This window comes from Scylla paramamosain, chromosome 33 (assembly GCF_035594125.1).
Source record: "Scylla paramamosain isolate STU-SP2022 chromosome 33, ASM3559412v1, whole genome shotgun sequence".
Taxonomy (NCBI): Eukaryota; Metazoa; Arthropoda; class Malacostraca; order Decapoda; family Portunidae; genus Scylla; species Scylla paramamosain.
Window position 1 is genome coordinate 15387676 of NC_087183.1, and position 27192 is coordinate 15414867.

Sequence of the window (27192 nt, forward strand, 5' to 3'; positions counted from 1 at the left end):
ACACACACACACACAGAGAGAGAGAGAGAGAGAGAGAGAGAGAGAGAGAGAGAGAGAGAGAATTGAACAGAATCGTGATAGTTTTTGTTAGGTCAATGCCACCTCTCTCTCTCTCTCTCTCTCTCTCTCTCTCTCTCTCTCTCTCTCTCTCTCTCTCTCTCTCTCTCTCTCTCTCTCTCTCAGCATGATTGACGCAAGGGGAGGGGAAGGAAGGAAGGAAGGAAGGAAGGAAGGAAGGAGGGAGAGGATTAAGGGAGGAATTCAAGGAAAGAGGAGAAAAGGGAAGAAAGAAAAGAGAGGAAATCGAACAACATGAGTCAGAGGGGAAGGAGAAGTGAAGGGAAGAGTGGACAGAAGAGGGGAGAGGGCATGGAGGGAGGGGAGTGTCTGAGAGGGAAGAAAGGGGAAGATTGGGACATATAGAGGGGAAAGGAGGTGATGCAGAAGGTTGGAGGGGGATAAGAGGGGAAGAGGGGAGGGCGAGAGGGGAAGGAGAAGGAGTTGGCGTGTCAGGTGAGGAAATCCCGCGACAGAACCTATCTGAAGGTGAAAATTACTCCGTCAAGAAGGTATTTACTCCTTCAGAAGGGGGGAAAATAAACAATAGGTAAATAATGGCAAGCTAAAATAGTCTTGTTGCATCAAAATAAATATGTAGTGTAAATAAACAAGATTTCTCCTCATCTTCGCTTTTTTTTTTTCTTACTTTCTCTCTGTTGGTATTTTCTCGTTTTCTTTTCTCTCTTTTTTTCTTTGTTTTGTTACGTTTTATTTATTTATTTATTTTTTCGTGTGTGTGTGTGTGTGTGTGTGTGTGTGTGTGTGTGTGTGTGTGTGTGTGTGCGCGCGCGTGTTTATCACAAGTTATTGAAATGTGCAAGTTTCCTCCGTAGATTTTTCCTCTTTTATCTGTAGACTAAATGAAATGGGGCGAAATTTTTTCTTTTTTTCCCGTAGACTCAATTAAATGTGTCAGACTTTTCTGTAGACTGAATGAAATGTGGCAGACTTTTCTGTAGACTTTAATGAAACATAGCACCTTTTATCCGTAGATTAAAGATATTTCTAATTTTCTCACTGTTTATATATCTATTCTTGATAAACGACATAACTCTCTCTCTCTCTCTCTCTCTCTCTCTCTCTCTCTCTCTCTCTCTCTCTCTCTCTCTCTCTCTCTCTCTCTCCATATACACCCAAATTTATTAGTATTCTTTCTCCTTTGTTCTCTATAGAATTTTTGCCAGTGAGTGAGATAGTGAAACAACGAAACAGTGAGACAATGACCCCTAACCGTGAACCATCAACATGAACCAGTGAACCAGTGAACCGGACTGGATCAAGGAGAACTGAGCCAGTTTTAAAAGGACAAATAAAAGGATCGATAAGTTTGAAGCCTGAACAAATAAGAAAAGTATGCGTGCGTGATTCAGTCTGTCAGTGAGTGTGTGTCGTGTTGTGGTGGAAGACGCGTTGCCCGGGAAGAAGTGAAGTGGAAATTCTGTTGAAGATTTTGAAGTTTTATTGAAGGTTTTTGAAGTTTGTGAAGAATTTTGAAATTCTCTTGAAGATTTTTGAAGTTTTGATGATGAATTCTGGAGTTTCGATGAAGAATTTTGAAGTTTTGATGAAAAATCTTGAAGTTTTCTGAAGAATTTTGAAGTTTGATGAAGATTTTGAAGTTTTGATGAAGAATTTCAAGTGTTGATAAATAATTTAGAAGTTTTGATAAAGAATTTTGAAAGTGTGCTAAAGAAGTTTTGTTGCACGAGTGAAGTTTTCCTGAAGAAGTTAAAAGTTTTCCCTGAAGAAACTGAAGTTTATCCCTTGAAGAACTTAAGCATTTCCTGCAGACGTGAAGTTTTTTCCTGAAGGACTGAAGTTTTCTTGAGCTAAAACCAGAAGACTTTAATCTTTCCTCAAGAGCTGAATCCCTGAATGAATGACGCTTTGCTGCACACGTAAATGAGGTTCTCGAAAGTCGTGAAGCCTCCTGAAGAAGTAGACACAATATCCTGACGAAGTAGAAAGCGTTCCTAGCGACGAAACATCACCTAAGGGAACCAACACACCCTGAATGAGTACAGGGGCCCTTCAGAAGCGAAAAGAACCACCTGAGGGGAAGAAGCAAACCCATAACCTTCCTTCAGTAGGAAAACAAAGTCACCTGACGAAGCAAAACACAAGAACCTTGCTGTAGAAGAGAATAAAACTTGAATACAACTATACCTAATGGAGGAAGTCAATCCACAAAGCCTCCTTCAGTAGCAAAGTAACACTACTGACGAAGGAAAACACGAGAACCCTGCTGCAGGAGAGAATAAAACTTCCATGCAACCACACTAATAAGGTCCTTGGAGTTTCGTGAAGGAGAGGCGATAACTTACCTGCAGCACGTCATAACACTACCTGACGAAGGAGGATCATTTACCAGAAAATTACCTGCAGGAGACGGTCAGCTTCTCTAGAGGAGCGTGACACGTGAGGCGCCTCAAGTCAGTTGTTGGTGAGAGGAGGACAAGACTCAAGCCCTTCGTCGCCTCCTCCTCCTCCTCCTCCTCCTCCTCCTCCTCCTCCTCCTCCTCCTTCAGAAATTAAAGGTAAATCACAGGTGTTATTAAAAGTTGCAGTTTATTCAGTTATTTGTTTGTGTATTTATTTATTTGTCTCTTTCTTTCATTATTTCTTTTCTTTCTTTTCTTCTTCGTTTATCTATTTATTTATCTATTTATTTTCTATAATTGGTAAATGTACCTTATGGTTTGATTGCTTTCTTTTTCTTTTATTGTCTGTCTGTCTGTCTGTCTGTCTATATATCTATCTATCTGAATGTATGTATGTTACTGCCTGTCTGTCTGTTTGCCTGTCTTAGTATCAATTTCTTCTCTCTCTCTCTCTCTCTCTCTCTCTCTCTCTCTCTCTCTCTCTCTCTCTCTCTCTCTCTCTCTCTCTCTCTCTCTCTCTCTCTGCAGTAAGTTAGCGTAGAGCAATATTCGTAAAAATACTTGAGTTACGCTTACAATCGTGGACAAAAAGAAAATGTAACTTGGAAATGTTCTTGGCTGTGACGGAAAGGAGGAGTAAAAAAAAAAAAAATGCTTCTAAAACAGGAACGTGTCGTGTGGAATCAGAGAGAGAGAGAGAGAGAGAGAGAGAGAGAGAGAGAGAGAGAGAGAGAGAGAGAGAGAGAGAGAGAGAGAGTAAAGTTTGGATATTGTTGTCGACATTTAAGTAGCGGCTAGTCTCTCTCTCTCTCTCTCTCTCTCTCTCTCTCTCTCTCTCTCTCTCTCTCTCTCTCTCTCTCTCTCTCTCTCTCTCACCTGACCTTCCAGCACTGAAATGAAACGTAAAATAGACATGTTTTTATGGAACTGTTAATTTGTTTGGTTTCTGAATACCAATCTGCTTTGTTTGTGTTTGAGAGCAGGAGGAGGAGGAGGAGGAGGAGGAGGAGGAGGAGGAGGAGGAGGAGGAGGAGGAGGAAGGTACGTGTTTGTCTCTCTACCGTGACATGTAGGTCAAAGAAGAGGAGGAAGAAGAGGGAGAGGAGGTGGAGGAGGAGGAGGAAGAAGAGGAAGAGGAGGAATGATATTATTCATATATCTCTTTAATAGTCCAGAAAGAATGTACACTATCTATCTATCTATCTATCTATCTATCTATCTATCTATCTATCTATTTATCTGTCTATCTATCTATCTATCTATCTATCTATCTGTTTACCTATCTGTCTTTATAAGTTTTATATGAATTTGTAAAGGGAAGTGAGGAAGAGGACTGGAATGGAAGGAGAAGAGAAGGAATCAGTGGAAGCGAAAGGAGACAAGAGAAGAGAAAGGAAGGGAAAGAATGAGGAAATAAGGAGAATGGAAGAAGGAAGATAAGGGAAAGAAAGGAATGGAAGAAATTGAATAGGGGAGTGAAAGTAGGAGAGACAGGGAAACAAAGATGAAACTATGGAAGAAAAAAAATATGAACAAAAATTAAAGAAAAAAGAAGAAATCGGGAAAAAAGAAAAAAAAACAAAAGAAGAACCTGGAAAAAAAGAAAAAAATGACAAACAAGCCAAACAAACAAACAAACAAACACAAAAAAAAAGACAGATGAGATGGGAATGCTCTAAATTTACCTGTCTAAATTTACCTGTCCAATCTTACCTGTCTAAAATACCTTTACCTACGAGAAGACTTAGCAAGGTAAAGATTTCTCTCCCCCTGAATTCTAAGGGGGGGCTGAAGGGGGAAGGAGGAAAGGAGGAGGAGAAGGAGGAAGGGAGGAGGAGAAGGAGGAGAGGGAAAGAGGAGGGAATGGGGAAGGAATGGAAAGGTATATCTGGGTACGAAAGTTAATGAGAGAGAGAGAGAGAGAGAGAGAGAGAGAGAGAGAGAGAGAGAGAGAGAGAGAGAGAGAGAGAGAGAGAGAGAGAGAGAGAGAGAGAGAGTTACTTACATCATTCTAACCAAGAAGACGAATGGAGGGGAAGAGAAAGATGAAGAAGAGGTAGATGGAAAAAAGGAAGGAAGAGAAAGAGGGAGGGAAAAATGAAGGAGGGGAGATGGAAGGGGAGTGTCACGAGGGGAAAGGAGACAAGTAAATAACTGAAAGGAATAATAGTGATAAAAATGGGAAGTGGGAGATGGAAGGAGAGGGGAGAGAGAGACAGGAGGAAGAGAAAAAGGAGGGAGCGCAAAGATTAGAGAGAGAGAAAAAGATAGATAGAATAAAGATAGAGAGAGGGGAGTAATGTTATATAAACCTCTCTCTCTCTCTCTCTCTCTCTCTCTCTCTCTCTCTCTCTCTCTCTCTCTCTCTCTCTCTCTCTCTCTCTCTCTCTCTCTCTCTCTCTCTAATCCCTCAAACAGTGAAAAATATGACCAATCCCAGTCCTCTCTTCCTCTCTCCCCTCTACCTCTCCCCTCACCCTCCTCACACCTCCCATTATCACCCCATTTTCTTCCTCCCTATCCCTCCCCACTTCTCTGTTTCTACCTTCCCTTTTTCTCTCCTCTTCTATGACCTCGTGACCTCGTTTGCCGCCCAGCTGACCTCTTCTCTTGTCCTCATGAAAAGTCGCTTGCTAAATATTTTTCCTCTCGCTTGATAATGATTTAATATATTTTTTGTTGTTGTTGTTTTTGTTTTGTTTTTTATTGTGTATTTTTTTAGTTATTTTTTGTCCTTTTTGGTTTTTGTTTATTTTGAGTGTGGTGTTTCTTATTTTGGGTCAATTATTATTATTATTATTACTATTTTTACGTGTGTAGTAGTAGTAGTAGTAGTAGTAGTAGTAGTAGTAGTAGTAGTAGTAGTTACGTTTAGAAGTGTTAATACTAATTATTTTTTGAAGTGACATATAGAAAGGTTACGGGATTCGGGAGAAAATATATTCATAAGTCGATAAAATAGTAACTTTGTATTAAGATGAGTTCGTGTGCCTTCTCCCACTCGCCGTACTGGGTCATAGAAAACGAATCCTAGAATACAGTAGCTATCCCAAATAATACTCGTTTTCTTTCACCAAACCCACAAGAAACAGTTGATTCTCGAAGCGTATACTTAACTAAATATCATTCCCAAACCCTTCCCCACACACACACACACACACACACACACACACACACACACACACACACACACACACACCTGTATTTCTCACTTTCTCCCGTACCTCACCACGATTTTTTGTTCTCTCCTCTATTAAGCCAAGATTCACTACGTACCTACAACCTGGCCATACTTTTTATACAGCTGTAGTACCTGTATGTAGTGACTGACCTGGATTTAGCACACCAACACAAAGAACCGTCGCCACTTTCAATAGTCTTCTTCCTGTGTGTTTACAATGATGGAAAAGTATTTTATACTCTTTTAACTTTGCATAAATCAAACAAGTATGTAAGAAATAGGAGTAAAAATAAAATAATATAAAATCAAGTCTGCTATAGGTTATTACACGTAACAACTGACAATGTATTTGTTTATCTATTATTGTGTAGGAAGGGTTCGGACCCAGAATGAGAGAGAGAGAGAGAGAGAGAGAGAGAGAGAGAGAGAGAGAGAGAGAGAGAGAGAGAGAGAGAGAGAGAGTTACATAGTTACATAGAGTTACGTAGAAAAACAGGCCACAACAGACCTTGCGGTCCTCGTGAGGTGACCTGACTTAGGACTACTAAGGTGATAGCAGAAGAAAAGGACAGGAAAGCAGAAGGTTCTCTCCCCACCCTTCACTCCCTCCGGCATAAGCTATACTCGTACAGGAAAAACAGGTCGGAAAGAAATACCTTACGGGGTTAGAGAAGAGAGAGAGAAAAAAAAATAACGAAGGAAGTTTTATAGGAAAGAAAAAATAGATGAAATGAGGTGCCCACATTTGATATATACATATTATATGAATATTTTTCTTCTGGATTTCATAATTTAATCATCTGTAACCTTAGATAGATTTTTATCGGAATATTATTTTCCGATAAGAGAGAGAGAGAGAGAGAGAGAGAGAGAGAGAGAGAGAGAGAGAGAGAGAGAGAGAGAGAGACCCACAAAGTTACCAGTCCTTAAAGAGAAAATGACTTATTCAAAATCATGAGGAAAATAGAATAAATAGATAAATAACATTTTTTTCTTCCATTCATTACAGAGTAAGAGGCGTTTCATGGGCGCCTAAGTCCCAAGGGCGGCGTCCCTGGGCCATGCTGTCGAAGCAGGGGCGTGCGTGGTGGTGGTGGCGGAGAGAGAGTTACCACGACTGCTCCTGACAGGGGATGAGGGAGACGGCTTCCCGCTGGAGGAGGCGCCCCCCTTACTTCCTGGGGGTGGCGCCCTTCTATGTTAAGCCGCCCAAGTACATAGGTGGTGAGTGTTGCTCTTAATCTTGATCTTGATGCTGTGGCTGACTTAGATTTCTTTGGGGGAGGTTGAATGTTTTGATCTTGAGCTTGGCTTGTTGTGTTTGTTTTCTTTGTGCTGGTCTTGTGGTTGTGGTGTGTGGTGGTGTGTGGTGTTAGCTTCGTGAATAACTCTTACTACTTCCTGTTTGTTTTCTTGTTTTCTTGTTTCTTCTTGTGTGTGTGTGTTTTTTTTTTTTCTGTTTCTTGTTCTTCTTGTTCTTGTTTTTCATTTCTTATTTTGGCTCTTTCCTGTTCTTGTTCTGTTTTTATTTTTGTTCATGTTCTGGTTCGTCCTCTTCCTTACCATATATTCGTTTTCATTTTATTACAGCGCCCTTCTTCTTCTTCTTCTTCTTCTTCTTCTTCTTCTTCTTCTTCTTCTTCTTCTTCTTCTTCATGTCAGTGGTAGTATGCAGTTACGAGTACCTAATAATTCAGCAACGCACCCAAACACCATTTCTGCAAGCAAGGCAGGGCACAGAAAGTAAACAAAACCACATCATACTTACTTATTCTCAACTTAAGTGCATGTTTAGCATCAATTAACAACTATACAATAAAAAAACGCATGTATAATACCGCATTGCTCTGTATAAAGGAATGTGATAGTTTTAAAAGTCAATTATCCTTTATAAATGCATCTGATGTGTACTTTAGTTATATAGATATTGAAATTTTCAACTCCTTCCAGAAATTCGTTAGTCATCCCTTTATTATTAGTGGACATAAAGAAAACGGGAAATAAAATGCTAAAATTCGTTTTCGTTCCGTGACTTTTAATTTGACGGTGGGTAAATAAAGAAAATGGAGAGAGAAAATGTAAACAAGGGGATACTTTTATCTTTTTCGTGGGTTTGAGAGAGAGAGAGAGAGAGAGAGAGAGAGAGAGAGAGAGAGAGAGAGAGAGAGAGAGAGAGAGAGAGAGAGAGAATAATGACATCCCAGTTTACATTCATGTCTTATCTTAATTAACTTTCCCATTCATTAAAACTCGATTGCATTTTCATCATTACAAACCAGTCACCGAACAATGATGATGATGATGATGATGACAATGATGGAATGTTTCACTGTCTATTTATGCATTGTCATTATCTGTAAATACGCCAATTAACATTAATAACTTTGCAGGCAATTATAGGATTAATAAAAAAATCTATCTTTATATTTGGAACTAATTAACATTATTGTATTTTCTCTCTCTCTCTCTCTCTCTCTCTCTCTCTCTCTCTCTCTCTCTCTCTCTCTCTCTCTCTCTCTCTCTCTCTCTCTCTCTCTCTCTCTCTCTCCTTTTATTTCCTTTATTTCTCTTATTGCTCCCCGTCTGAGAGAGAGAGAGAGAGAGAGAGAGAGAGAGAGAGAGAGAGAGAGAGAGAGAGAGAGAGAGAGAGAGAGAGAGAGAGAGAAAGGCGGGCGGTGGAAAGAAAACATGCGAGTACAGAGAAAGGCAGAGAGAACCAGGAAAGGAACTAGATTGAAAAAAAAGAAAAAGAAAAAAATAGAGAGAAGAATCAAGGAGAAGAAGAGAAAGAAATAAAACACAAAGAAGAGAGAGAGAGAGAGAGAAAGATAAAATTACAGAGATAAGAGAAAGGAAAATCAAAGAAAGCGGATGAGAGAGAGACAGAGAGAGAGAGAGAGAGAAAGAGAGAAAGAGAGTAAAATCCGAGAAAAATAATAAAGAAATAAGGAAGGAAGGCCGGGAGAACACTAGAACAAAGGAACAACACAAAGATAAGTGCAAGGATAAGGCAGGATTACCATTGGGTCCCTTCAGGTAATCCTACACTGCCCAGCGTCTCCACCCCCTCACAGTCACACACTTCGTCACCACAACTTCACGTGTCCTCCAGGTGGCTTGGTGTTACTTGGGGTTAATTCTCAAGGGCAATTCGCTTCATCACCCCCTTCTACCAATTGACCATAGTGACAAGTTAGCGGAGTGTCTGAAACGAGTCCGATTTGTCAGTTTTTTGTAGTTATCCCCCAAAAAGAAAACGGTGTAACGAGGCCTTCGAGATTCATAGTAAGTTGTTCTCCTCTCCCAGGTTCCCGTGTGTCCGTGTCTCTGTGAGGGCAGTTATGCGTCTCTAATAATCTGAGGGACGCGCCTAATGTCTTTTCTTTTTTGTTTTTCACTTTCCTCCTTCCCTCTAATTTGTTTCCCTTCCCCTCCATGTTTCTCGTACTTTCAGGATGTTTTTTTCTTCTGTTGTGCTTCTCTCTCTCTCTCTCTCTCTCTCTCTCTCTCTCTCTCTCTCTCTCTCTCTCTCTCTCTCTCTCTGTCCTTTTCTTGATATTTTCTTTTATTTCACCCCTTTTCTTCATAAGCTTCTTTTCATGTGATTCCCAAAACTCTTTAAAAAAACATTTATTATTTCCTTTCCCTATTTCCTCCTTTCATCCCTTCTCTTTTGTAAATCCTTGTCTTTTATATTCCCAGCATCAAAAAATACAAAGTGTATTTTTAGTTTATTCGTTCATTATTATCTTTATTTTACCTTTCCTAGCTTTTTATTTGAGTCTAAGTTACCCTTAAGCCTAACTCAAGCTGTACCAGGAAGAAAGCTTGACTTGAGTTTGCCTTTCCCTTCACGGCGACACGCGAGGCCTCAGCCAGTGAGTCATGAAATACCCGTGGAATGTTTGCTGCATGTCAAAACTTTATTTATTTTTATTATTCTTATTATTTTTTGGGGTCTTTGTGGACGTAACATGGCGTGGGGTCTATAAAGATGATTAGGATGCGTTGGTGTCATTATCTTCTTGTTTTCTTCCTGTTTTACGTTTGTTGATATCGTTTTCTTTCTCTAAAATAAACGTGATATTGAATTGTAACTATTAACGTGTTCTGGTGGATTTTGAAGAGTCTCCCATGAAATGCTGTGCTGGAATAGTCATCTCTCCGTTTTCTTCTTATTGTGACTTGGCAGTGTCGTTTTCTTTCACCAAAAATAAACGTGATATTAAGTTGTAATGTTTGATGTGTTTTGGTGTGTTATCAAGAGTCTCCCATGATATTTGTAAGCTGTAATCACCTTTCCATTTTCTCTCAGTTATTCCTCATGACAGTATCGTTTTCTATGTCAGTGTTGACTGGGATTGAGTTGTAAATTTAAGTTTGTGTGTGTGTGTGTGTGTGTGTGTGTGTGTATGTGAGCGAGAAAGTATACAAGACCCTGTTTGTTAAGTGTGAGGTCAATGAAAACTCTCCTTTTTTTCCCAGTTTTCTTTGTGATCTTCCTCGTTTTCTTTCTCTGATTTCCTGACATTTCTCTTCGTCCTCTTCTTCTTCATCCACCTCCTCCCATCCTTTCCATCTCTTATACCCAGTCTTTTCCTGTCATTTGAGATCTTCCCATTCCATTTTCTCTCTATCCATCTCCTCGTTTTCTTTCTTCCTTGCATATTTTCAAGTCTTATTCGTCTTCTGTCGTGAAACCCCAAAAAGAAAACGTGTAGCAGTTTAGAGAGGACTGTGGAAAAAAATATTTGATGCTGAATATGGAGGAGGAGGAGGAGGAGGAGGAGGAGGAGGAGGAGGAGGAGGAGGAGGAGGAGGAGGAGGGGAAGGAAGAAGAGGAGGAGGGTAATGGATTTTTCTTATAGATTTATTTTGTTATTTTTCATCTAAAGTCAAACAGAAGATCTTCCTTTCCTTCTTTGTTGTTGTTGTTTTTGTTGTTGTTGTTGTCTTTTTTTTCTTTTTTTCTTCTTTTTTTCTTCTTTGTTAATTGTTATTGTCATTTTAGTAGTAGCAGTAGTAGTAGTAGTAGTAGTAGTTGTTGTTGTTATTGCTGTTCTTGTTCTTCTCGTTCTTTTCTTTTCCTGTTCTTTCTCTTCCACCACCACCACCACCACCACATTTTCACTCCCCTCTGTGCGTGTCTCTCCTCTCCCTTCTCCCCACGCTACAGTCATTACAGGCAGCCATCAGGTAACACTCACGCCAACACTCATTACTGACTCACCTGGCTACTCACCTGGGCCCCGCTCCACCTCTTTATGGGGGAGAGGAAGGGGGAGGGTAATAAACTGTGGTGTTCTTTATTTCTTGTGTTTTGATTCAAGCTTTTTTTTCTCTCTTTTCTTTCTTTTTTCTTTTTTTTTCTGGTAATTGTGTGTTTGTGTTGTTATTTTGTTTATTGGTTGATCAGTTTTGTGTTGTTGTTGTTGTTGTTGTTGTTGTTGTTGTTGTTGTTGTTGTTTTCTCTTTTTTCTTTCTTCTTCCAAGATTCTTTGCTGTCCATTATTATTATTATTATTATTATTATTATTATTATTATTATTATTATTATTATTATTATTATTATTATTATTATTATTGTTATTATTTTCAGCTTGCATTTTTTTTACCGTGCATTTTTACAGTCTTCTTGTTTTACGTCTTGTTCTCCTCCTCCTCCTCCTCCTCCTCCTCCTCCTCCTCCTCCTCCTCCTCCTCCTCCTCCTCCTCCTCCTCCATCTTCACTTGCATTCCTCTGTCACTCGTCCACAGTGATTCATGAACACTCGGCCTGGAAATAGAAAACATGTGAAAGTGTTCTGAGTTCTCCACAGATGGCGCCACTTGTCTCACTCGCTCGTAAATTTAGAGAGTTTTTCAGATTGAACAAAAACTCATAAGCTGGAGGAGGAGGAGGAGGAGGAATTGTTTCTAAATATGAAAAGTAAGTATTTGTGGTATTTTTAAAGAAGGAGGAGGAGGAGGAGGAGAAAAAAAGGAAGAAGGAGAAGGACGAGGGGGAGAAGAGAAAGAGAAACAATGATAACAACAGCAACTCTCTCTCTCTCTCTCTCTCTCTCTCTCTCTCTCTCTCTCTCTCTCTCTCTCTCTCTCTCTCTCTCTCTCTCTCTCTCTCTCTCTCTCTCTCTCTCTCTCTCTCTCTCTCTCTCTCTCTCTCTCTCTCTCTCTCTCTCTCTCTCTCTCCATCCCCTGTGAAACACTAGTAAATATGACACCTGTGTTAGCCTACCTGTCTCAAGTAATTAACCTACAACCCAAGAACTTACCTGCTTATCTCGCCTTCACTACCACTAATTACTTACCTGTTACTTACCTGGGGGCGTGGGGATTCTTAATTACAGGTGTGTCAGAGAGAGAGAGAGAGAGAGAGAGAGAGAGAGAGAGAGAGAGAGAGTCATGTGGTAAGTGTGTATGTGTGTTCTTTTCAATCGACTGTGTTTTTCAGTTGTGTTTCCTTTGTATATTGTGTTGTTCTGGTGTGGAGCAGGGAGGGAAGGAGGGAGGGAGGGAAGGGAGAGAGGGAAGAAAGGGAGGGAGGGAGGGCGAGAGGGAAAGGTGAGGGAATGTAAGAATTGAAAAGATGAAAAAAAATAATTGATTTTCTTCCAAATATCTCCCTCCTCCTCCTCCTCCTCCTCCTCCTCCTCCTCCTCCTCCTCCTCCTCCTCCTCCTCCTCCTCCTCCTCCTCCGTTAAGATATAGTCACGAGTGAAATTATCAGATTTGTCGTTATCATTAATGGAGGAGGAGTGGGGAGGCACAGGGGAAGAGGGGGGAAATGGAGGGGAAGAAAAATTAGGGTGGCATGTAAAGGGTTGAGGAAAAGGAGGAGGAGGAAGAGGAGGGGGATGAGGAGGAGGAAGAGGAGGGGGAGGAGGAGGAGGAGGAGGAGGAGGAGGAGGAGGAGGAGGAGGAGCAGGAGAATAAGGTGGTGGTGGAGGTCATTATTTTCTCTTTGTTTGGGAGATAATGGAGAAGGAGGAGGAGGAGGAGGCGAAAGAGGCAGCAGAAGAAAAGGAGGACCAGGAGGAGACTGAAAAAAAAAAAGGAGATAAGAGGAGGAGAAAGGAAAAAAAGGAGGAGGAGGAGGAGAAGGAGTAGGACGTGTGGCAGGTCATTACAAACATATTTTTTTCTTCTTTGTGGGCCAAATTATATTCACGCCAGAGACAGTCACGGCCAGGCGGGAGTGATCGATAGGCCGGGAATAGATGGACGGTAGTGGTGGTGGTGGTGGTGATGGAGGAGGAGGTGGTGGTGGTGGTGATGTTGACGGCGTTTGACACACACACACACACACACACACACACACACACACACACACACACACACACACACACACACACACACACACACACACCATTAATAGAAGAGAACATGACTGCTAATAGCCTCATCCTTCTAACCCTTTCACGACTTGTCACGCTTCATAAAAAACTGGTTGTGTTCAAGTTTTACAGCTTTCAACACTTTAAAAATTGTTTTGTTTGAAGTTTTCATCATTTTAATCCTCCATAACTTCTCAGAACTTAATAAAGACTGGTTAGTTTTAAGTTTTATATCATTCTTACTTTCTCTAGCTTCTCAAATTTAATAAAATGGGTTTAGTTTCAAGTTTACATTCTTCTAACTCTTTACAGCTTGCCAAACTTCTCAAAGTATGGGTTAGGTTCAAGTTTCAATTCTTCTGACTCACTTGGCTTCACAGACTTAATAATAATAGTTGTTAAGTTCAAGTTTTATATTCTTCCAAGTCCCAAACTTAATGAAAACGGGTTATATTTTAAGTTGTACACCTTTCTAACTTTTTTAACTTCCTAAAACATTGAAAGAAAAAGAACAGCAAGAATTTTAACTTGACAGGATAGTTGGAACTCCTCTTCTGTCATCCTGTTCTTTCTCCTCCTCCTCTCCTTCCTCTTCCTCCTCTTCGTCATCTTTCTCCTCCAGCAGTAAAAGAGAAATTAAAGCAGAGACAAGCTGTAATAAAAAAAGAAAAAAGAATAGAGAGAACTGTAACAATAACAACAAAGTAAAAATTAGCCTTTTAAAACTCCTCCTCCTCCTCCTCCTCCTCCTCCTCCTCCTGGTAAGACTTGTGGCAAAATTTAGACATGAAACCACTGACCTTGGAATGTTGTCATGAAAATTTATTGACATGCTGGATACACCTGTCTTCTTCCCCTACACCTGTCTTCCCTCAGGTGTGGCGAGGCAGGTGTGTGTGGTAATTAATAGGTGTGATATTAGTGTTGTGTTTGTTTGTTTGTTTGTTTGTTTGTTTGTTTGTTTGTTTGTTTTTGTCTCTATGGGTTTGTTGTGTTTAATTGTGTGTTTGTTTGTGTGTTTTTTTCGTGGGTTAGTGAGTGAGTTAGAGAAAGAGTTAGACAAGGTTAGAGGAAGAGAAAGAAGAGCGAATTAATGAAGGAATGAAGAGAATAAGGAATGAATGAATGAATTAATTAATGAATGAAGGAAAGAAAGAAAGAAAAGAAGAAAGAAATAGAGGAAGAAAAGTAAGAAAGAAAAGTTATTTTAAAATGGAGGAATAAAAAGAGATGAGGAGGAAGATAACAGAATAAACGTATAAATGAAGAAAGAAAGAAAAGAAGGAAAAGAAATAAAGTAATATGAAACAGAGAAAGGAAAGCGAAAGAGAAAAAAAGGAGAGAAAAAGGAATGGAGGAAGAGAGAAAAAAGAAAACAAGAAAAAGAAGAAAGGAAGTAAAGAAAGAAAGAAAAAGGAAAGTATTTGAAACAGAAACAAACGAGAAAGATAAGAGAAGAATGAAGGAATAAATAAATGAAGAAAGAATTAATGAAAGAAAGAAAAAAATAAAGAAAAAATGAAAGAAGGAAAATATTTGAAACAGCAAGACGAGAGAATAAAGGAATACATGAATAAATGAAAAAAAGAAAGATAGAAAGAAAGAAAGAAAGAAAGAAAAAAGAAAGAAAAGAAAAATAATCTGAAAATACGACATGAATTTCGTGAGTTTTGTTGTTAGCGAGCGTTTACTGAGGGTGTGTGTGTGTGTGTGTGTGTGTGTGTGTGTGTGTGTGTGTGTGTGTGTGTGTGTGTGTGTGTGTGTGTGTGTGTTTTAGTGTGCGTGTGGGCGTGTGGGTTGATGCTTCGCCCCCTCCCCTTCCCTCCCCCCACGGATAGACGCAGAGGGGGTTCGGGGGAAGCGGGGGAAGTCGTGTCCTCAGTTTTTTCCTCTCTAATTTCAGCTTCGTAAGAAAAAAAAAAAAAAAAAAAAAAAATAAAAAAGCAAACAAGGTCACTTCTTTTATTTATTTACCCTTGACTTGTTTCCTTCCTTAGAGAGAGAGAGAGAGAGAGAGAGAGAGAGAGAGAGAGAGAGAGAGAGAGAGAGAGAGAGAGAGAGAGAGAGAGAGAGAGAGAGAATTTCTCATCTCCTCTTCCTCTGATATCTCCGATAAAAAGAAAAATAGATAAAAAGAAAAAAAGGAAGGACAAAAAGGGAAAATACTTTCTTTCCTTCTTTTGGTGTTGATTTCCTGTTGTCAGTTTCCTTTTTTTCCTTTTATTTATTTATTTATTTTATTTTTTTATTTTTTATTGGTGTCTGTGTTTCTGCTGGTTTGGTGTTGACTCGCGCATTTTTAGACCTTGGAAAAAAAAGGAAAAGAAAAAAAAAACAAGAAAAGAAATCGTGCTCATAACAAGTTTACATTTACATAAAAAAAAAGAGAAAGAATTCGGAAAAAAAAAAACATCAATAGGAAAATAAAGAAATATGAACACACACACACACACACACACACACACACACACACACACACACACACACACACACACACACACATTCCAAGTCCTTTCTTTTATCATCATTAGAGTTTCCTGTTCCTTTTCATCCACGTACAAAAAAAGGATATGAAAAAAAAAACAAAGAAGAAACAAAAAAAAGTCAAAATATAAACAGAAATTCCTAACCTTTCCTTTCTTTCTTTATTTACCTATTTATTCATTCATTTACCTATCTTCTACATCACAATTTCTTATTTTTACCCACTCACATTCATTTCCTATTTTCTTTCATATCTAACCCTACTCCCATCCTATTTTTAGCTACCAGTCATCAAATCTTCAAAAACCACCCTTAATTATCACGTCATTTGCAACAAGTGTCTTATAACTAACCTATATATCCTTAACACCTGTCTAATTAGTCGTACAGGTGATATATGCTTACCTGGGAGCCCTCAGGTGTGCAATTAGCGGTGTACCTGTGAGAAGTGGGTGTTAATGGCGTAATTTTCAGAGTACAGTGAATGTACTTTTGGAACAGGAAGAAGGAATGGATAGAGGGATAGATGGAGGGAAGGAAGGGAAGAAAAGTAGGAAGATAGATTGGTAGGAAGGAAGGAAAGAAAGAAGGGATAAGAGAAAAGAAAGTTACAGGAAGGAAGAGGATACTGGTAGCGAAGGAAGAAGGGAAGGAAGGAAGGAAAGATGAGTAGATGGAAGGAAGGAGAGTAACAGGAAAGAAGAAAGAAGGAAGAAAGGAGGAAGCAAGAAGTTACAGGAAAGAAGAGGGTACTGGTAGCGAAGGAAGGAGGGGAGGAGGAAGGAAGGGATGAAAGAAAGGAGAGTTACAAGGAAGAAGAGGGTGCTGATAGAGAAGGAAGGAAGGAAGGGGGAAGGAAGGAAGAAAGAGGAGGGAGGTAGAAGAAGGAAGTGAGAGCAGTGAAGAAATGAAGGAAGAAGGAAAGAAGAAAGGAATGTAGGAGGAAGAAAGAGGATGAGAGGATAGCCTTGGAAGAAGAAAAAGATGAACAAGAAGAACAAGAAGAAAGAAAGGAAGAGAAAGAAAAAGAAGACGGGTTTTGAAAGACAGAATTAAAGAAAAACAAATGAATAAAGAAATAACACAACAAAAGAAAAAAAAAGACAAAACAGGAAAGGAGAAGGAAAAAAGAAGGAACTCGAATGAAAAATAAAAGAGGAAAAGAAGGAAGAAGAGGAGAGAGAACCGTGTGTGTGTGTGTGTGTGTGTGTGTGTGCGTGTGGGTGGCGAGTGGCAGTAGGGAGGCGTGCTGCGTGTCTCTGGGTCGTGTCACAGAATAGAGTGTTGAATCCCATTGTAAGGGGGTCAGATTCCTCGTTTATGTGATCCGATTCTTTGTATAAGGGTTTGGGTTTTGAGTATAAGGGATTAAGAGAGAGAGAGAGAGAGAGAGAGAGAGAGAGAGAGAGAGAGAGAGAGAGAGAGAGGGGGGGGGACACACACGTGGAAATCAAAGTAAAATGAAGAAGTAAATAATCGTTTTTCTTTTTACGTTTTCTTTAGTCTCTCTCTCTCTCTCTCTCTCTCTCTCTCTCTCTCTCTCTCTCTCTCTCTCTCTCTCTCTCTCTCTCTCTCTCTCTCTCTCTCTCTCTCTAAGCCTACCAGTCTGTTTTTTATAGACCATCAAGGCCTAACGAGAGAGAGAGAGAGAGAGAGAGAGAGAGAGAGAGAGAGAGAGAGAGAGAGAGAGAGAGAGAGAGAGAGAGAGAGAGAGAGACTTACAAATAGATAAGCAAGAATACACCAAAACCAACAAATAAGCAATTAAATGAATAACCAAAACAAAATGAAAACAACAACAACAACAACAACAACGACATAAAAAAAAACAAAGAAATGAATAATAATTTTGTACACTTTTCATTCATTCGTAACAAGAAACTAAACTGAATGAGAAAGATTGACAAAGAGAAGGAGGAGGAGGAGGAGGAGGAGGAGGAGGAGGAGGAGGAGTCGGTATCAGAGGAAGAAGAGGAGGAGGAAGAGGAAGAAGAGGATTTAGAATAAGGGATAAAGTCAGAACGAGTTTAAGTCACGTATGTTGATCACGTGACTGTCATCAGGAGAAAGTGGCGCATTGGATAAAGCGTGCGTGTGTGTGTGTGTGTGCGTGTGTGTGTGTGTGTGTGTTTGCGTGTGGGTGTGCGTGTGTGAGCGTGCGGGCGTGCGTACGATAGGCGGATGTCACGCGGCGTTAAGGGAAGGGCGGAAGGAAGGAAGGAAGGAAAGGAGGGAGAAAGGGAGGAAGAGAGGGAGGAAGAAAGGGGAGGAAGTGAGGGAGGTATTAAGGGAGAGAGGTAAAGAAGTAGGAGGGAAAGAGGCAATAGGTAGTTATCCAGATGGCGAGGAGGAGGAGGAGGAGGAGGAGGAGGAGGAAAATAAAGAAAGGAGAAAGACTATGAGAAGGGAGGGAAGGAGGGACATAAGAAAAGAAACAGGAAGAGGATAAGAAGGAAATATAGAAGAATATGAAAGAGGAATGGAATTAGAGATAGAAGGATAAAAAATATATATGAAGAGGAGGAGGAGGAGGAGGAAAAAGAAAGAAGGATTAAGATTAGGAGATGAAAGGAAGATAAAAAAAAAAGAAGGAAGAAAACAAGAAAAAAACTGAAAGAAGGAAAACGAGAGAGATAAAGAGGAAGAGAGAACGAGATGTCTTTGTAGGTTATCTTCTCCTCCTCCTCCTCCTCCTCCTCCTCCTCCTCCTCCTCCTCTTCGTCATCTTCCTCCTGGGTTGTCGACATCGGACAGTCACTGCGAGGAATAATGATGATGATGATGATAACGATATCAGCGTGATGACCCAACGCCTCTATTGCCAAAATTTCTGAGGTCACCAAAGAAATTTCCGGTCAGGTCATCTCTCTCTCTCTCTCTCTCTCTCTCTCTCTCTGGGAGGCGCAGCGGGGAATGACAAAGCTTTGATCTAAGGAAAGGAAAATCAAATTGGAAAATATATACACGTAAATATAAGATTGATTTGTTTATTTTTCTCACGGTAATTTGTCTGGATCAGGTGAAAAAAAAATATTTGCAGGCAGGTTAACAGGTGAAATGATATTTGAGCGTTTGCACACACACACACACACACACACACACACACACACACACACACACACACACACACACACACACACACACAAAAAAAAAAAAAAAAAAGAATAATAATAGAAAAAAGAAAAAAAAAACACTAAAAGACCCGTAACTGCAAAATTAAACGCCAGAGAGAAAAGAAAGAAATAACACTAATAATACCAACGCCTCACCAAAGAAAACGGAGGAGCTTACCTGGCGTTTCAATGGGGGACTAAAGTAAAAGGAGGCGGGACGCGAGAGGAGGAGCTTAGAAGTGAGGCGGTGGAGCCATTCCTAGCTCAGAGTGGTGGCGGCTGGGACCGGTGGAGCACGTGAACCCCCTTCCACTCCCTCCACACGCACGCGCACACGCACACACATCCTCTCCTCCACGTAACTGAAGTGGATGTGTCTTGTGGTGTTGTACAGAAACTCGACTTGAATTTCAGTGGGTTTGAGTTTATAAGTGGATGTCGGTGGATTTTCGATGTGGTGGTGGACGTGGTGGTGTGGCACAAAGGTGAGGGCGCTTCCAGGTACCAGTGGAGTTCATAGCACCTGTGGAAATGAGGTGGAAACGCCGCACGCAATTTCTTCACTCGCACGCAATTTTTTTTTAAAGGGTTTTCGAGAGTGGTTTTATTATCTATTTATTTATTTTGTGTGCGTGTGTGTTTGTGTGTGTGTGTGTGTGTGTGTGTGTGTGTGTGTGTGTGTGTGTGTGTGATGTTAAGTGCTGGTATTTTTTTTTCTTTTTTCTTGAAGTGTGGTGGATATAAGTGTGAGATTTTATTATTATTATTATTATTATTATTATTATTATTATTATTATTATTATTATTATTATTATTATGTATGATGATAAGGATGGAAAGCGCAAGCGAGTGTGTGCGTGTGGTGGAGTGTGGTGGTGATGATGGTGGTGGTGATGGTGGTTGTGGTGGTGGACAAAAATGAATTTATACATTAATATTTATACATGAACTCAAATACACACGTGACTGTAACTTAACGTGTGTGTGTGTATGTGTGTGTGTGTGTGTGTGTGTGTGTGTGTGTGTGTGTGTGTGTTTTATGGACGTGTACAGAGAATTTCGTGAACGTGCAAACCAGGAAATCTTATCTTTCTGAAATATTATGCAATTAAGAATGTTTGATAGCTAATAATACCTTTTAATCATATCTGATTATCTATCTATCTACCCATTTTATCTTTCTACTTATTTATCTGTATCTATCTATCCACCCATCTGTTTATCTATCAGTCAGTCAGTCTATTTATTCCTCTGTCCTCTAATGAATTGCTTTTTTTTTTTTTACCTTTCTGTCTATCTGTCTATCTATCTGTCTGTCTGTCTGTCTGTCTGTCTGTCTGTCTGTCTATCTATCTGTCTATCTATGTATTTATCTATTCCTTTAACTAACTACCATTAAACTGCTTATTTACCTTTTTGTCTATCTATCTATTTATCTATCTATCTGTCTATTTGTATATCTTTCTGTCTGTCTATCTATCTATCCATCTTTCTATCTGTCTATCTATCTATTTATTTATGTATGTATGTATCTATCTATCTATCTATCTATCTATCTATCTGTCTGTCTATCTACCTCTCAGTCTCGACCTTCAACCTAAAATAATTGATCAAAACTCAATATATTCCACTCAAAATTAAGTCATCAATTCCTCGTTCCACGAAGAGACCAAAAAAAAAAAAAAAGAATAAATAAATAAACGAAATAAAATAAAACATTACGTCATCACTGCAGAAAACTCATTACTAGTACAGATAATCTCCTCACTCCCTCTGATTTTTCTGTGTAGCTTCCGATTTTTTCTGGAGACTCTTCACGGAAAATCTGTTCCTTAATGATCAGAGGAAGTGAGGTGATAGGGGGCATAAGAGAGCTTCTCCTCCTCCTCCTCCTCCTCCTTCAGGTAAATAGTTTCAAAAGGCGTGATTTTCGTGGCTATGGGGTATAAAGACAAGAACGCACGCACGCACACACGCACCCACGCAGAGAGACTGACAGAAACAGACAGACAGACAGACAAATAAGGCACCAAAGAAAAAAAAGTAGATAAAATAGGAAAAAAATATACACCATTAATAATTATAGAAGACGAAACGAAATCTAGAGAATAAAGATAGAAGAATTAGAAAGATGAAGAGGCCGCATTCCTTTAGATAGAGTAAGAGAGTAATTAAAGAAAACGGGGTGAGTGAAGATAAAATTTGAATATAGAGTTTCGTAAATATAGAGTTTCATAATTTCTCCTCCTTTTTTATTTTTTTTTGTCTGATTTCTATTTATTTATTTATTTATTTATTTATTTGAAGGTACAGTAAGTAAAGAAAATGGGAGAGAGAGAAAGTGAAATTCTGCTCTTTTTCTTTTAGATTTTACGGGATTACTAAAGTTTCATATTGCTTTTTCCTCTTTTTTTTTTCTTTTTTTTCATTTTTTTCTTTTTCTGTCAGATTTTTAAAAAGATACAGTAAATAATTAAAGAAAACGGGGAGCGAGAAACTGAAACCTTCCTTTTTAACTTTAAGTCTTTTTGGGATTAAAAATGTTTCATAATAATATCTCCCTTTTTTTCTCTCTGTCTCTCTCTCTTTTTTTTTTTTCATTAAGCCTACATGAGTCACTCCCCGCACAGAGGCACCCCGCCCACCCATCCCCCCACAGTGGAAGTTAGGGGGGTTAGCGGTGGAGGGGAGGAGGAGGTGAGAGGTGAGAAGGGGGGTAGTGGTTAGAGGGGAGGGTTAGACAGGGGGAAAGGGAGGGTGTGGTTTGGGTTGAAGGGAGAGTTAAGCTTGGGATGAGGGGGGGGATGGTAGTGGCTTAAGCCGTGTCGTGACCGCCTTAATGTGTCTTGGCTTAAGTCTTATGGCGTTACTTAAGTTATCGTCATCACTAAATTTAAGGCACGAGTTTTTTTTTTTTTTTTTTTGTTGCGGGTCGTGGTGGTGGTGGTGGTGGTGGTGGTGGTGGTGGTAGTAGTGGATTTGGCCTTTTCTTGGTGATTTGAGGTAGGTTAGGTTAGGTTAGATTAGGTTAGGCCACATTAGTTTAGGTTAGGTTAGTTTAGGTTACTTTAGTTTAGTTTACATTATCTTAGGTTAAGTTAGCTGAGGCTAGGTCACATCAGGTTAAGTTAGGTTAGACACATTAGATTAAGTTAGTTTAGGTTACTTTAGTTTACATTATTTTAAGTTGAGTTAGGTTAAATTAGGTTAGGTCAGACCCTCTTTTCTGATCCCATTCCCAAATTCTCCCTTCACCTTCCCTACACATCCCAGGTAACCTTTCCCCTCTCCCTCACTTCCCTCCCCACCTGTGTGTGTGTGTGTGTGTGTGTGTGTGTGTGTGTGTGTGTGTGTGTGTGTGTGTGTGTGTGTGTGTGTGTGTGTGTGTGTGTGTGTGTGTCTGTGTGTGTGTGTGTCCCTCACCTGCAGGAATTTTCTCAGGTATCACGAAAACTTCCGATTACTGGAGCACTGAGACAATTAGGAATAGGAGGGGGACGGGTGGCCAAGTTTGTGGTGTTTGTGCCTTTTCATGTCCCCCCATCTCTCTCTCTCTCTCTCTCTCTCTCTCTCTCTCTCTCTCTCTCTCTCTCTCTCTCTCTCTCTCTCTCTCTCTCTCTCTCTCTCTCTCTCTCTCTCGTGTTACCTGACTAATTACCGGCAATACTTGAGCGATAACTTCAGTGTTGGGAAGGCGACGCGGTGATTAGAACAATTATATCATTTAAGCCTGTGTATCTTCATCTTGTCTCTCAGCCCTGACAGACAGACAGACAGACAGACAGACAGATAGATTAACTAATAACTAGCATTTTATTAAAGTATATGTGGGCAGGTTGAAAGATATGACAGTTATCTCTTAATAATAAATTTTACACGTGAGCAGATGGACAGACAGACAGACAGACAGACAGACAGACAGACAGACAGATAAATTGTTCAGTTATTCGTCTTCATCATCAGTATCATCAAAACACTCAAAGATTTAACGGTAATTCTTTAATCGTCAATTTCATAAGTGGATAGACAGACAGACAGACAGACAGACAGACAGTTATATCACTCAAATCATTCAGTCACTAGTCTTTCTCATTATCATCATCAGTATCATCACTATCATCCCACAGCAAGGTGAAGAAACAACTTATTAATTATCAGTTTTACACCTGCACAGACAGACAGACAGACAGACAGACAAGTAAATTATGCAATCACGAATTTTCAACTTGTATCACTCCACAACAATACAAAGAACACTCAAATATCCCCCATTCATCTCTGTTCACTTCCCGTCTAATCCACGCCACCCCAGTCTATAAATCTAAACAAATTTCTTAACTTTCTTTCTATCTTGCAACGTTACCAGGCCCAACATGGACTTATGGGATACAGACTTACAGACACACAGACGCACAGACGCACAGACACACAGACACACAGATACAGACACACACAGACACATACTGACTTTCACTCATACATTTTCACCCTCACTAACCCAGACGATGAATAAAAACACACGTACAAACAAACATACACCGACACACACACACACACACACACACACACATATACAGTCACAGTTTCACTCAAGCATACCTCACACTCAGACAGACAACCAGCGATAGATAGGAGAGACAAGCACATTCCTCACCGTGATCCCAGCTCGCTCTGTCTCGCGGGTCATACACAACAGGGGCGCCAGTCAGTCACAGAGGTTCATGGGGGAATGTCACGCATCCTCCTTCTCCTCTTCTCCTTCCCTACTTTGATACTCTGGCTTATGTGTCTCTCTCTCTCTCTCTCTCTGCTTTCTTTTTATCTTCTTATCCTTGTTATTTCTGTTTCTTGTCCTTTTCCTTGGTCCCACCCAGCTTTATTTTCTTCACTCTGTCTCTCTTTTACTTTTTATTCCTCTCAATTTTTCTTTTGTCTCATAATTTTCTCCCTTATTAATTACCCAAGTTGTGGTGGAAAATAATACACACACACACACACACACACACACACACACACACACACACACACACACACACACACACACACACACACACACACACACACACACACACACACAGTCAGACAAACAGACAGATAAACAAGACAAACAGCATTAAAATAAATAAATAAATAAAAACACACCGTCTTTTATCCCTGTCAGATGTTTGCATATTCCACCTCGCCACATGACACAGACCTCGCACATTTAATATCATCCTCCTTAGTCACGTTTTTTTTTCTTTTTTTCTTTTTTTTTCTCATCGTTCTCCGTTCCAAGACAATTTTCAAGGTAATTTTAGACTCGCATCCTATCTCTCGCTTTTACAATCTGCTATATTTAGTGTTTTCTTTTTTTTTTCATTATTTTTTTCGCTATTTTATTTATTTATTTATTTATTTTTTTAGAGTGGAAAGAGGTTCAGATTCCAAGATAATAATTGCTTAGATAAATTTCTCTCTGATACGAAGAAAAGAATAGTTAAGGAAGGGTATTACTACTACTACTACTACTGCTACTACTACTACTACTACTACTACTACTACTACTCGTGTAAACTTTGCTTTTATTTAATCTAATTTTATTAATGATGAAATTTTGTAGCGTGTTTAGATTTTTAGCGGGAAATAAAAAAAAAAACATTAATTTATTTATATATTTTGATCATTTATACATTTATACATCACCTTTCACATTTAATATGCCTACAAAAACGAAAGATGTGGGAGGGAGGGGGTGGTATTCAAGAGATGGGGGAGGGAGGGGGAAGGGAATGGGAGGCGTTAACATGCAAACTCGTGCTCCCCCAAAAAAGAGAAGAGGGGGAGGAGGAGGAGGAGGAGGAGGAGGAGGAGGAGGAGGAGGCAGAGAGAAAAATTAAATATAGTTTGCTGGGTAAATACATCAACACACAAACGCGCACACACACATACACACAAACAAACAAGATGGTTGCTCAATAAAAGAAGGAGAAAGCATGAAGAAAATAATGATAATAACCACAACAATTACGAGACGCTTCGAGACTCAGAGACGAGACCCGAGACAGCGAGACACTTCCGGCGGGCTTGAGGGAGGTCATGGAGGAAGAAGAGGAGGAGGAGGAGGAGGAGGAGGAATGGTTTAAAAAGTCCTCCTCTAATTTCTTCTCTTCTTTCCTTGTTTTCTTCCTTTTCCTTTATTCTTTCCTTTTCCTCTCCTTCCCTCTTTTCCCCTCTTTTCTCTCCTTCTCTCCTTTTACTTCTTGTTTTGTTTCTCTTAGTTTTCTTCCTCTTTTCTTCGTTCCTTCCTCCTTTCCTCCTTTCCTTCTTTTTCTTTCCTTTTGTCTCTCTCTCTCTCTCTCTCTCTCTCTCTCTCTCTCTCTCTCTCTCTCTCTCTCTCTCTCTCTCTCTCTCTCTCTCTCTCTCTCTCTCTCTCTCTCTCTCTCTCTCTCTCTCTTCCTCCCTTCTTTCCCTACTCCATCCCTCCTTTCCTTCATTTCCTTCCTCTCTCTCTCTTTCTCTCCTGCTTTCCTCCTCCTTTCTCTCTCCTCCTCCTCCTTTCTCTTTTTCTCCTTTCCCATTCCAATCCCTTCTGTCTCTCGTTTCCTTCCTCTCTTTCTCTCTCCTACTTTCCTTCTCATCTCTCTCCTTCTTCTTTCTTTCCCTCCTCCACGTCTCCTCCTCTCCTCCTCCTCTTTCATAATCTACCTCTACTCTTTCTCTTTCTTTTCTCTCTTTATTCCTCCTTATTTTTAGGCTTCTTCCCTCCTTCATCCTTCTCCTCCTGTCTCCTTCTCTCGCTTTTCCTCTCTTTCCTCCATCAGCGGATTAAGGAGGAAAGGGAGAGAAGAGAGAGGGAGTTTTTCAGATTCTCCTTACCTCCATTTTCTCTTCTCTTTTCCCTCCTAGTTTTCCTTCCCTCCTACTTTTCCTCCTCCTTTCCTTCGTTCCTCTTATTAATTTCCTCCTTCCCTCCTCTCATTCTTTATCTGGAAAATGAGAAGAGGAAAAAAATGATGATGAAGAAGAAGGCTTTGTTATCACCCTCCTCCTCCTCCTCCTCCTCCTCCTCCTCCTCCTCCTCCTCCTCCTCCTCCTCCTCCTCCTCCTCCTCCTCCTCCTTCTCCTTCACTCATTTCCCTTCACCTCCTTTTCGCTCTCTCGTTCCCCTCTCCCCACTCTCCCTCCTCTCCTCCTCCCTCTCCCCCCTCCCCCTCTATTACGAAAGTCATTTCTTGGGACGGAGAGAAAAATGACATAAACTGCGTCACTATTATTACGGAAAGGTCGAAGAGGTTGAGGTATGCAAAGGTCAAGAGAGAGAGAGAGAGAGAGAGAGAGAGAGAGAGAGAGAGAGAGAGAGAGAGAGAGAGAGTTTCAGAAGCCAGTTTCACCGCAAATAAAAAAAAAGATAAAATGATGAAAATATTAAGGAAACTGTAAAGAAATTATATGGAAATGTTAAGGAAAATAAGGAAGTGCCCCTCCGCAAACGAATTTCAAGTATAGAAAATGGGAAACAATTAAATACGTTGAAAATCAAAGCAAAACTCTAAAGAAAAAGGGGAAAAAAAAGTCCACCACAGTTTGAAATAGAAAACAAAGAAAATGAGAGAAATAAGAGAAAAGAAGGAGAGAAAGAAAGAAATAGTCCACCATTAATTGCAAAGAAAAACAGAAAATGAGAAAATAATCAATTACCTTAACGAAAAACGTAATAATAGTAATAATAATGATAATAATAATAATAATAATAATAATAATAATAATAATAATAATAATAATAATAATCCATTACAGCGCCACTGATTCATAAGTGACACAAAAACAAAGAAAACGGAAAAAAGGAATTTGATCACAAAGACAAAGAGGAACTGGATGAAACAAAAGTGAATCGAAGTGTGTGTGCAAACTAAGCTGGACAAGTGACTAACGATTCCTTCACGTCTTGTAACTACTGAAGAAGAAGAAGAAGAAGAAGAAGAAGAAGAAGAAGAAGAAGACGTGGGACTAATTTTTCCAATTTTTCTGCTTCCTTTAATTCACTCTACCTCAAAAAACAAGAACAACAGCAGCAACAACAACAACAACAACAACAACAACAACAACAACGACAACAAAACAACAACAGGAAAGGAAAGAACTCACAGAAAAATAGGAAAAAAAGAGACCATGAAATAAAAAAAAGAGGTAAAAAAAGGAAGATAACAGAACAAAAAGAAGATAAGGAAAGAACGAAGAAGAAAAATAAATAAATAAATAAATAAATAAATAAATAAACAACCACAAGCTATAAAAATAAAAAGCTAACCTAACCTAACCTTACCAATTCCTTCACACTTCCTTCAGTCCCTCCCTCAGTCCCTCCCTCAGCTAAGGACACAACAGGAGAGGCCCTTCGGAACACCCACGTAACCCTCCCCTCATACTGACCTTCTAAGAACCCATCACTGACCTAGAATTCCAAAACCTGACCTGACCTTGACCCCTAACCCAACACGTGACCTATGGGTTGAAGAGTTGAAGAGTGACACTTTCTTCCCCCAAAGTGCGGGTTCGGATCTTACTGCTGCGTGCATCGATCCTACAATAAAGTATTCGATTCTTTTTCCTCTAGTCAGTCATCGAAGTCTCTGATTGAACCTACGTTTTCTTTGATA

General features: G+C 39.8%; 1 protein-coding gene across 7 annotated transcripts in view; it reads left to right on the plus strand.

Annotated features, from left to right (window-relative positions):
* Positions 1 to 27192, plus strand: part of LOC135089776 (inactive ubiquitin carboxyl-terminal hydrolase MINDY-4B-like) — a 60424-nt gene that overhangs the window by 6641 nt on the left and 26591 nt on the right. For 2 of the 7 annotated variants that reach the window (XM_063985802.1, XM_063985801.1), the window contains exons 2-3: positions 1233 to 2597; positions 6632 to 6846. In XM_063985802.1, the coding sequence (XP_063841872.1) occupies positions 6756 to 6846 (91 nt within the window). In that variant the 5' untranslated portion in view covers positions 1233 to 2597; positions 6632 to 6755. Of the gene's footprint in view, positions 1 to 1232; positions 2598 to 6631; positions 6847 to 18727; positions 19039 to 26332 lie in introns of those variants that run through there. The other 5 variants (XM_063985800.1, XM_063985807.1, XM_063985803.1 and 2 more) reach the window with 4 other exon arrangements.